General features: G+C 42.3%; 1 protein-coding gene across 6 annotated transcripts in view; it reads left to right on the forward strand.

Moving 5' to 3' along the window:
* The window catches only part of TRIO (trio Rho guanine nucleotide exchange factor), a 357996-nt gene that overhangs the window by 249505 nt on the left and 96299 nt on the right, over positions 1–12192 (forward strand). For all 6 annotated transcript variants that reach the window (XR_009257727.1, XM_058715900.1, XM_058715891.1 and 3 more), the window contains exons 25-30: positions 16–125; positions 1084–1153; positions 1791–1880; positions 6491–6583; positions 9031–9142; positions 10881–11071. Coding sequence is in view for 5 of the 6 variants with exons in the window: in XM_058715900.1 (XP_058571883.1) it covers positions 16–125; positions 1084–1153; positions 1791–1880; positions 6491–6583; positions 9031–9142; positions 10881–11071 (666 nt within the window). In the remaining variant the exon portion in view is untranslated. The remainder of the gene's footprint in view (positions 1–15; positions 126–1083; positions 1154–1790; positions 1881–6490; positions 6584–9030; positions 9143–10880; positions 11072–12192) is intronic.

A 12192-nucleotide genomic window follows, 5' to 3' on the forward strand; every position in this document is an offset into this window, starting at 1 on the left:
TTCCCTCCCGGCCAGACATACCTGTGGGAGATGACCAGCGGGGTGGAGGAGATCCCGGCCGGCATCGTAAACAGAGAGCTCGTCATCTTCGGGAACATGCAGGAAATCTATGAGTTTCACAATAAGTGAGTGGCTTTATCTCTGGGGAGCTGGTTACTCTTGAAATCTAGGTATGGTGCTGAAGTTTCCTAACAAGAAATGAAAGCTCCCAACTGAGTTAAGCATCCATTTCAGTGATTTTGTTGAAATTCGAATGAAGACTATCAGGCTTTCTTCCAAAAGACTGACGTTGTTGAACCTATCATGATAGAGACTCGACTTTATGTTTGCTCTTACCTGCTATAGAAATGAGATTGGGAAAACTGTTTTTGGAGGAACCCTCGTTTCTCCCAAGCTATGTTGTCAGCTGCTATATCAGTTACTTAGGATGAAAAGAAAGAAGAATTGTGCGTGGCTGCTGGCCACCCCTTGGTCTTTCTGAACAAGAGGGGAGAAGGCACTGAGGACAGAACAGATGTGTAGTCTGACCAAACTAAAATACACTGTCCAGTGGCCACAGGAGGCACATGGCTTTATTTTTAAGGTTTTTTTGGTTTTGGGTTTTGGTTTTTTTTGTTTGTTTGTTTTTTAAGAAACAGAAGCTCCTTTTGATAGCGTCTGCACAGCCCTCTAGCCTATGGAGAGATACTGCTAGAGCCAGGGATGCTGGGGTCTCCCTCACTCCCCTGCCCCCACCCCAGCACAAGACACTGAAATCTAAGTGGGTTCTTCTGAGTGTTCATTTACATCCCTAAATTATGTCCTCAGCTACTGAACATAGCACTTGCCCAAAAGTAAAGCTGCTAGGTTAAAATTTGTATTAGAAAGTGTTTAAAGGCTAAACTGAGTAGCTGTCTGAAAATCACAATAACTTAGTCGAGTTAAGAGCTACATGGGTTATTAAATCCTTAAAATCTAGACGGCACAGATGTTTCACTGTATTTGATTGAAGTGATATGCTTGGCCTGATTTCTGGCGTATCTATCTCACTACTAAATGTTTTAAGACATCTTAATAATACAGTACCATTTTTACTCTCTGCAGCATATTCCTGAAAGAGCTGGAAAAATATGAGCAGTTGCCAGAGGACGTTGGACACTGCTTTGTTACTTGGGTAATGAAACCTCGGCTACTTGTTCTCACGGTTGTTTGGTGGCTTTGCAGGAAGTTAGAAAGGAATGTGGTCCATTTCTCGTATGTCACCATCTTCTACAGAGTCTGCCTACGGAGAAATGGACTTTGCCTCAAAGACTTACATTCTGCAACTAGTTATTAACGTGGACCGAGCTTTTTATTGGCAATAGTGATGGTTTGAAATGGAACATTTAGTGTGCCAGTCCTGCACGTGGTCCTGGAAATGCGTAGATAAACATGAATGCGCAGCCGTGTCTGGGGGGCCAGGTTGGCAAGGTGGGAGGGGGGATGTTGTGCAGTCGGGAGGAGAGCCAGACGGTCACCTGGTGGTAGTGCCCTGCCATCCACATGTGATGCCTGGGTTCGCACTGGCAACTGGAACAGAGTGGGTGTGCCCAGCCCTGACTTACTGGGCCAAGGGAAGCTTCTGGAGGTGTGTATACCGATAGGATGTGTTTCTCATTTTTAACAGCTTTCCATATAAAATAGGGTTTCTTTTATTTAGAGCTTAAATTTCCTTTATCCCCACAGCTTCTTTTCTGCATAAAAGTTTGTCATATTTTGAGGTACTGCCATTTGAAAGAGATATTCTGATTTGTTGTTGTTGTTGTTTATAGGCAGACAAGTTTCAGATGTATGTCACATATTGCAAAAATAAGCCGGATTCTACTCAGCTGATACTAGAGCATGCAGGGTCCTACTTTGATGTAAGTAATAGATTCCTGATGAAGCTGTGAAATCTTCTAAGTTGTATTTGGTATACATAAAATGCAGCATCACTCCTAACTTTCACCTATTTGATGATACGGTATTTTCCTGTTTATCTGTCATATTTATGGTGGGATATTGTTATATATTCTTCTGTTATTGAAAGATTCTTCTAGGAGATCCTGGGTGGCTCAGTCAGTTAAACGTCCGACTTCAGCTCAGGTCATGATCTCATCATTCGTGGGTTCTAGCCCGGCATCGGGCTCTGTGCTGACAGTTCAGAGCCTGGAGCCTACTTCGGATTCTGTGTCTCCCTCTCTCTCTGCCCCTCCCCCACTCATGCTCTGTCTCTCTCTCAAAAATGAAATAAACATTAAAAATTTTTAAAAAAAGATCTAAGATTTTAGCATGTACATGTGTATATGACATTACTTACAATTTATAGTAATTTTAGGTGTAATATCATGTTATACAGAAGGTACAAACTTTTCAGCTTCTTTTACTCTCTGTGAAACAAAAATAATCTTTGAATCTTTGAATCCTTTTTAGTCATTTATTTTTCTCATTTTTATGTTATTCCAAAAGTAGCCTGCCAATAAAATTTTTACAGATAGCACTGTCCCTAGGACCATTGGGAGGCTTATTAATTATATTCCCATTGTTGTAGATGTAGGTCATCTTTTTTGGAAAGATATTGCAGGGAGGTTATTTAGTACGAAAGAGGATAGAGCCTTATTGATATAATTTACAGAATGCTTTTTGGGTCTCCAGAATGTAGTTAAATGTGTGTCAAATACATCTTGATTAAGAGATGGGAGTACTTTTTGATGTTATGTATAATTTCTCACAAGGCTGTGAGAACATTAGATTTGTTTCTGTCTTTACGCTGGGGCATTGCCATGTGTGATACTCTGCCCTTCTCTGGAAGTCTGGGAAATGAGAATAAATTTTAGCTTGTATCTTTGAGGTGAAGCCCTGTAGATGGCCTTGTTTTAGTTGTCATTCTCCTGACTAGCAATTATACATCATTGCCTTTGTAAATATAAAGTCAGCTCCCAGCCCAGTGCTGCCCGCCCTCCCCCCCCCCCCCTTTTTTTTTCTGTTTTTCACATGACACTGGGTCTTTGCCATCAGGTGAAACTCAACACCATGGCTCTGTGCAGAGTTAGAATCATTTAAGGCCTAAGCACTGAGAGCATGTGGCACATTTAATCAAATCAAATGGCTTTGGAATCAAAGCCATTAAACAACAACAACAACAACAAAACCAAAACCTTTGTCCTTAAAACATCTTTAAAGAAATTACGCTTGTCTGATTTGGGGATTTCACAAATTACTTGCCTTCAGTATTCATTGTCCAGCATGATCCCACATCTTTTTGGGGCTCATTTAACTCAATGTGCCTGGTCATAGGTGCTTAGCATGGAGTGGTGGATAACTCAAAGTGCCCACCTTCCCAGCAAGGATGTTATTGCATGTAAACAGCTTAATACAAAGGCAAAGCAGAAATTATGGTGTTAGATATGCCACTGACCAGTGAGCTAGATCCTCCCTTTACCCCCAATTCTTTGCCCCCCACCATTCAAAGTAAAATTTTAGAAGCACAGAAGTTTTTGTTAATACCCTTAACAGCTTTTTAGAAAAAGGAAGCTCTATTGTTTTAGCAGGATGAAACCTTTGTCAGGTATTTTGGAAGAATACTCGGATCATGTAGCCATTTTTGTCTTTATTTTTTTATTTTTATTTTTAAATATAATCTATTGTCAGATTCGTTTCCATACAACACCCAGTGCTCATGCCAGCAAGTGCCCTTCTTCATGACATCACCCACTTTCCCCTCTCCCCTACCCCCCATCCACCCTCAGTTTCTTCTCGGTCCTTAAGAGTCTCTTGTGGTTTGCCTCCCTCTCTCTCTGTAACTTTATGTCTTTATTCTTTTTAATAATTTAATTTTTTTATCATGATAGTGTCCTCTCTTATCCCCATTCCCCGTCTCTCCCATCCCCCCACCTCCCTCTATTCTGGTAACCATCATTTGTTCTCTGTAGTTAAGAGTCTGTTTCTTGGTTTCTCTCTCTCTTTTCCTTTGTTCATTTGTTTTGCTTCTTAAATTCCACATATGAGTGAAAATCATATGATATTTGTCTTTTTCACTTAGCATTATACTCTCTAGCTCCATCCGTGTTATTGCAGATGACAAGATTTCATTCTTTTTTATGGCTGAGTAATATTCCGGTGTGTGTGTGTGTGTGTGTGTGTGTGTGTGTGTGTGTGTGTGTATACACACACATACATACCACATCTTGGCTGCTTACATAATTTGGCTATTGTAGATTATGCTGCTATAAACATAGGGGTGCATGTATCCCTTTGAATTAGTGTCTTGGTATTTTTTTGGTAAATACCTAGTAGTGTGATTCCTAGATAATAGAGTAGATCTATTTTTAACTTTTGGAAGAACCTCCATTCTGCTCTCCACAGTGGCTGTACCAGTTTGCATTCCCATCAGCAGCACAGGAGAGTTCTTTTCCTCCACATCCTCTCCAACACCTGTTGCGTCTTGTATTTTTTATTTTAGTCATTCTGACAGGTGTGAGGTCATAACTATGGTTTTGATTTGTATTTCCCTGATGATGAGCAATGTTGAACATCTTTTGAGTGTCTGTTGGCCACCTGTATGTCTTCTTTGTAATATTTATTCATAGCTTCTGCCCATTTTTTAATTGAATCATTTGGTTTTTGGTGTTGAATTATATCAGTTTTTATATATTTTGCATATTAACCCTTTATCGGATATGTCATTCGTAAATATCTTCTCCCATCAAGTAGGTTGCCTTTTAGTTTTGTTGGTTGTTTCCTTTGCTGTGCAGAAGCTTTTTATTTTGATGTAGTCCCAATGGCTTATTTTAGCTTTTATTTCCCTTGTCTCAGGAGACATATCTAGAAAGAAGTTACTATATCCAATGTCGAGAAATTATTGCTTGTGCTCTCTTATAGGATTTTTATGGTTTCAGGTCACATTTAGGTCTTTAATCCATTTTGAATTTATTTTTGTGTGTGATGTTAGAAAGTGGTCCAATTTCTTTCTTTTGCATGTTGCTGTCCAGTTTTCCCAGCACCATTTGTTGAATAGACTATCTTTTACCCATTGGGTATTCATTCCTCTCTTGTCATTTTTTAATAGTATAATCCTATGATGAGGTATTAAGGGTGTCAACAAAAATAGATTGGTGTTCAGAAATATCAGAGATGTATTTCTGAATGTTATTAAAACAAGGCACTAAAAAGACATTATAGTATCTCTCAAATGTTGGGTATGCATGAAATGGGATACTTCTCAACTGTATAAAAGGATAAATTCTTGATATGTAAGTAGCATAGATTAATCTCCAAAACATGGGCTGAGAGAAGCTAGATATGAAGGAGTACATTCTGTGTGGTTCCTTTTGTGTGAAATTCTAGAATATGCAAAACTAATCTGGCAATAGTAATCAGAATAGGGGTTGCCTCTTGGTGGTGGTGGGGTGTGGGTGGGGGAATTTGTTAGAAAGGGACCTGAAGAACTTCCTGTGATGTTGGAAATGTTCGGCACCTTGGTTTGGGAATTGTTTGCAAGTGTGTTGACATTTGTCAGAACTCAGTGACCTGTACTTGAGATCATTATATTCTATATGAAAGATGTTTTAGATGTGAAATTATGAATGTGTGTATCGTAATCATTAAATGATAAATTGCACATTTTTGAACAATTGCAAATTGAAGAGAAAGTTTTAAACTACATTTCGTGATCAGGAAGGCAGAGGAAGAATTGCTAAGTTTTGAACCTGGGTGGCATGTGAGGGACAAGTCGCTTGGTGGCTGTCCTGCAGCCAGCACTCCCATCGGCAGCGACTCACAGGAATCCCGGCACAACGCGCGCACAGGTCCCCATGAGCTTCATCGAAGTGACAAGCAGATTGAGAACACAAGAGTGTAGTGGTGTTTGAATCTCGTTGGAAGCATAGAATGTGAGGAGATAGCCCTTTTTTGGTGGTGGTGGGTTTTTTTTGAAGATTTTCTGAGAAGAGTGTTAAGAGCCAAAAGATGATGCAAGTACCGCTCGTGGGCGTGGAAAGTCTGAGAGCGCGTGGAGGGAATCCTCCATGGTGTGCGAACTCGTTAGTGAAGGGGAGTCAGGCCAGGGGCGGGGACGTGGTCTTGGCCAAGGCGACGCCAAGGCAAACGCTTAGGAGCTGCGGTGGGAGAGGGTACGCCCTGTCCCCATCCCCGTCCCTGGCTCCTGTCTGGACTGAGTGGCCCCGGGCCGGGCCGGGGGAGCTGGAGGCCAGCGTGGGCCCAGAGCAGAGGTTGTAGGCTTGGCCTAGTTGAGATCTGCACGGGAGAGCCAGCAATGTGGATTGGACGCGCCACCTTCTGGTTCAAAGTGATCACCCGTTCTCATGTCCAGCGTATTAAAAGAACAGTGATTTCTGTTTTTCTTTATACAACAACAGTGATATGTGTATAGTCATTTTGGAGGTAAAAAGTGCATTTTTAGTTCAGGCTAATTCAAATGCTATAATTAACATTACAGTAACGTTCGTCTCTCTCTATTTTCTTCTTAATTTAGGAAATACAACAGCGGCATGGATTAGCCAATTCCATCTCTTCTTACCTTATTAAGCCGGTTCAGCGAATAACAAAGTATCAGCTTCTTTTAAAAGTATGTATGAAGCATCTTCTGCATGCAAAATTTTGTGAATTGCGCATTACTGTTCTGGCGTTTTTCTGTTTATGTAAAGTACCCTGAATTTTTTAAATAACACCAAGACATTTAATTTTTTTAATTCATTGCTATTTATTACCCTGATCAGTTTCTCAGTGTGGCAGGTAAATGAGAGAATATTCCTCGTTATGCACCGGAGCTTTGCTGAGTCTGGTCCGTAACATAAACTGAGGAAGGAAGGCGGGATTGTCAAGCCTGGGTAACGTGGTATCTGTGTCCCAGTGTGGCTTGCTGGCTGTGGACCACGCTCTTTGCTGTGTACTTTGCAGACTTTAGGTTTACCTCATAACACTGCTGGTCTGCAGGTGTAGAAACGAGCCTGTGAGGGTGAGGGCTGTGCCCGGAATCATCGCTGGATCCCTGTTGTCTGGGCTCAGCTTGAGACCCAAATGGGGCTGAAGCCCAGGTAATTTCACCCTCAGGCAGCTTTCTCCCTCTTACGTCTAGTCACATGGCACACACATATTTCTAGAATATGTTGTTCACACAGATCCCGAGTATTTGAGTCAAACTGACCTCTACTTTTTCTTGATTATAAATGATGATAATTAAAGTCATCCTGTAGCTATGTATGGTGGCGGATATTAACTAGACTTCCTGTGATCATTAAGCAGTGTATACAAATATCAGATCCTTATGTTGTGCTCTTAAAACTAGCATAATGTTGCATGTCAATTATACCTCAAAAAAAAAAAAAAACCCAGCCACATTTGTAATTTAATGTCTAGTCTTAACTGTAGAACAGTAAAGGAAACTTAGAATTTGTGATGGTTGTCACAGAATGCATTATATAAAAATCAGTGCACATTTTCTTCACTATAAGAATAATAATTTACAACCTCTACCTGATGATGTTTATCCTGCTGTATCCTTGGCTGGAGAATGTTATTAAGCATCAGAACGTACCAACTGTCCACTCCTCTTGCTAACAGTATATTACGCATCTATGTCCCCGGTGCTGGCCTCACACAGCAGTAGGGAGGTGGTATGTAAATTTCCTGGATATAAAAGAAGTTCAGAGATGGAGTAATGAGATCCTGAAACTCTTTGCTAATGAGAAAACTCTAGACACAGAAATGGCTGTAGTATTCTTTTGTGAAAATGGTATCATATGGGATATTTCTATTGGGAAAGCACTCCTGCATTTCTGTATCAGAATCCTATGAAGTGCTTGTATGACCCTCAGCAGAAGTAGGAGGTTGCCACAAACGTGAACTAGAAGTCAGGAGGTTAAGTTGTTCACATTCACATCAGCCCACTGCTTTTTATTTGTGCAAAGGCGGTTTACCTTTTGGTGTCCTCAGCATTTAAGAATCTTGTTTTTAGCATGTGGTTCCACTAAAGACCTCTTCCTCGGTGACCTCACATCTAGTTAATCACTATTAAAATAGGGCTTTAATTTATAAGCCTCACGTTATTCTTCCCGGGGGTTTTAAGGAGAATAATTATAAGCTCTGTTGAGGTCCCCGACGAATGTTTTTTGACAGTGAAGTTAATTTCTCCATATAGCATTTTTAAACACTTTTTTTTTTTTTTTTTTGCCAATCTGCTTAGAATAATAGGCAAAAAACATCTGGTCATGAGTAAACATGCTTGTCTGGTGCAAGTTGCTCTAAAACTGTCCACTGTGGGACCAAAGCTGAGTGCAGTGCCCTGTGCCTTTGGTCGGCCACTAGGACACGGAAAGCTGTGATTACTATTACTGACTGATTATAACCATACTGTGGTAAGAAAGAGTCTTGGACCCTGCCAGAATGTGGATTTATTGTCCTTGTTCGCATTCATTTAACAGCAGATGTTCCTCTAAGTAGATCTGAAACATAATCACACTCGGGCAAGTGTGATTAGATCATTCACGCTTTTCCAAACGTCCTGCACACAGAGGGGCAGCATTTAACGTAGACACGGCTGCCGCTCGTGTTCTCGCTCACGGCCTGGGAGCTCCAGGGTAGATGGGGCGTGGCACTAACAGCACCAAGGAGTTTAGGATCACACTGGGCTGCCGCGGGAGGCATAGCAGTCCTGGCTGGACTCGGCCGTGACCTTCAGATAAAACCAGTAGCTGATTATGCTTTACTGTACTAATCGAGTGTTTCTGTTTGTCATTTTTGAGGCTTGGTAGTTGATCTGTACACCGGTTTCATCTTAAACGGTGACTGCATCTGGTTTGCTCTGATCTGAAGAAACATCCTGATTTGAGCAGGACAGACCCCTCCATTCGTTGCGTAAAGAGGCAGTAATTCATGTTCTATGCGAATATGTGCCCAGTTGGCCACATTCTGCTGTTATCTTGAAAATCGTGGATTTTTCATACTCTTTGCTGCAAAGGTCTTGTTGGCAGAGCTTTCGGCGTTTGGCTAGTTGACGGTATTGGTCTTTTACAGGAGCTACTCACTTGCTGTGAGGAAGGAAAAGGGGAGATAAAAGACGGCCTCGAGGTGATGCTTAGTGTGCCAAAGCGGGCCAACGATGCCATGCACCTCAGCATGCTGGAAGGTAATGGGCTCTGCATGTCCCCAGCGCGTCCGTGCACTTCCTCCTGACACTGGTCTAAGTGGATTTCCCACGCCCTGGAAGTCTTGGCTTTGCACCTGTATGCTTGGGTGGGAGTTAAGAGTTTAGACGTGAGTACCTTCTTTTTGAGAAGAACTGGTTTCATTGCTTCCCTTAAGGATTACGGAAAGTACTTCGACCTCATTAAAAGCATGTCCTTGACCGTTAACTAGAGAACAGCCTGTCTGCACTTGGAACCCCAGTAGCACCTTGTGTCACTTGCCTTAGGCAATCTGGTCTCCGCGTGGATGGATGGGTAGGAGGGAGGCAAGATCAGTCCCCTGTGATGATAAAAACCCTTCAAAAAGCTTGTTGTTTCCCCATATCTGTATCCATTGTATCACTTACGAGAGCTTTGAATGTGGTGGCGTGTAACATAACGTACGATGTGGTGAAGAGTCAGATAAATAAAATTAAAAGTTATCGTTGCAAGTGAGATTTCCATGGATGCTTGTGTTTAGAAAGGCTCTTTCTGCATTACAGAGCTTAAATCTTACTATCAGCGTACGCAGAATTATTTACGAGAAGTAACCTTGCCCCAGATGCTTTTTTATTGTTTGTCTCCATCATCGCTAGTATCGAGCAAGGGAACTAGTTGGGGCACGGGTGCAGCTGTTTGCAGCAGAGCCCCAAAAGTCAGAGGCCAGGAGGCTTTTTCTTTCTCGGATGTGAACCCCTGAGCTGGTGTGGCAGCCCTTCACGGCAGCATCGAGGACTCGGGCTCCGTTCACTCTCTCCCCTGCTTAAATGCTGTTTGGTTGGCTCGGTTCAGGATGTGTCAAGACCACGTTACCATTCCGTCCAGCAGAGAGAAAGTGAGGAAAGAGGGAGGGCAGGGAGCAGCTAGAAGGGTCGAAACTAGAAGTTGTACACAGGACTCCCAGCGTGGCCTGAGTTGTCCTAGCTGCCGAGGGGCTGGGAGATATCGTGCTTATCTGAACGGCCGCGGGGCTTCTGTCTGTGGAGGAGAAAGGGAGGCCAGTAGTTGAGAGAGGGCTAGCAGCCCCTGCCGCAGGTATCAGACCACTTTGCGAAGCCCTGGGAGTTGAAAGTCCACACAGCAGGCCCCTTCCACGAAGGGAGGAGCAGGGGGAAACCCACCCCTGTGGCCAGAGTGTGACACACATGAAGAATTCTGCACTCCAAGAGGGGGAGAACCCAAGGAAGGCCAGACCAGAGCCTTGGGGAAAGGCTCGGCCTGTGGCAGAACGTCCAAGAAGGGTGTTCTAGGCTGAGGAGGCAGAGGATCAGGACGCAGGCTGGGGGTGGGTGACGGCCCGGGGAAGGTCCGGGACCATTCTGGACAGGGGAGGAGGTTCATATGTTGGAATGCTGTGAGTAAAGGCTGAAGAGAAGTAGGGAGTTCAACCAAATCTCAAATGGTGTGAGTGCCACCCTAAGATCGAATTGAAAAAATAAAGTCATGAAGAAAAATTGCCTTATTTTTTTGAGCAAGAGCAAATATAGGCAAAGTCATGTTTTAGGAAGAAGTCTCCTTTGTCAGACTTTGTCAGGTGGGGTCAGTGCTGGGAAACCGGAGTCGGGGGCCCAGGGGGGAAACTAATCTGAGATTTAGTTGATGGGCACTGAACAAATGTTTAAATAGTCACATTGTTGTCTTGTGCATCCTTTTTTATTTTTCTTTCAAATTGAGTGTGCTCCCCTTTCTTTTATGTTGTAGGGTTTGACGAAAATATTGAGTCTCAGGGAGAACTCATCCTGCAGGAATCCTTCCAAGTGTGGGACCCAAAAACCTTAATTCGAAAGGGTCGAGAACGGCATCTCTTCCTTTTTGAAATGTCTTTAGTATTTAGTAAAGAAGTGAAAGATTCCAGTGGGAGAAGCAAGTACCTTTATAAAAGCAAATTGTTTGTAAGTACGGACGTTCAGAATTGTAAATTTTAAGGTAACACACTCGTGACCTTTTTGCAGCTAGAAAAAAATTACTGCTTGTTGCTTTCAGTTTAACCTCCCAAACTCTGCTCCGAGGTGGAAGTCTGAAATTGTAAGGTTTTCATCTTCCTCAGGGAAATTTTCCTGCAGTCTCAAGTCCACTAGAGGGAGCGCATGGTTTTAGCTTCGCTGAACTTAGAAAACCTGTTTTTTTCTAAATGCCATAGACTCTTAACGTAGGCCGAGAAAACACCTTTTTAGTGAATTTCAATTTATGTCTTGTGTGCCGTAACTAGCTTCATTAATAAATTAATCATATGAAACTTCGATTAAGTAAGTTCTCATATCATTCTAATTAATTTTTCATTCACAACATTGGCATATACTTAAGCAGTCTTCCTGGTGGGCTCGCTGCAGGCTCTTCGTGATGAGGTGGGATTTTTTTCCCCCCATAAAGATAATAAGTGTGTGAAAATTAAGTACATTTATGGTTCTTTGCAATAGCAAAGTAGGGTTATTAAAGAAAATATATATAAGCAAAAATAGTTTTAACGATCCACAATCCCATCTGTAGAGAGACCGCTTTCCTGGAGTGCTGGGTCGATACTGTGTTACATTTGAATTCTTTTTTAACTTGTGAGTGTGCTTTCTGGCAAAAGAACATACCTGATGCCTCTTTTCCACAAGGAGCAAAGCCCAAGGAGTCTCTCTGTAAACCACACGTTGACTCTAAGGATGGTCTCAGGCCGTATCACCCACTGGATCTGCTGTATTTCCATGTTCCCTCAGTGGGACTGTCTCAGGGGCTGTTGACACAGAACTGCTGGGCAGGGCCAGGCCGGCGGAGGATGGGACAAAGGATGGAGCAGAGCTCATTGAAAATCACCACCAGAGAAAGAATAGAAAATGCAGTAGAGTTTGGTGTCTTCTTTACACAAGATATGGTGGATCACTTACAAATATCGGCAGATACTTGAACAATGTCCACATTACACATTTTTATGGCATCCGTAGATTAATCAAGTTCCCAAAGTAATAAAATACTACCAATGTAGAAATCGTCTTAATAATAATCTGGGATTTGCAAGTTCAAACTAATG

The sequence above is a fragment of the Neofelis nebulosa genome, chromosome 1, assembly GCF_028018385.1.
Source record: "Neofelis nebulosa isolate mNeoNeb1 chromosome 1, mNeoNeb1.pri, whole genome shotgun sequence".
Classification (NCBI taxonomy): domain Eukaryota; kingdom Metazoa; phylum Chordata; class Mammalia; order Carnivora; family Felidae; genus Neofelis; species Neofelis nebulosa.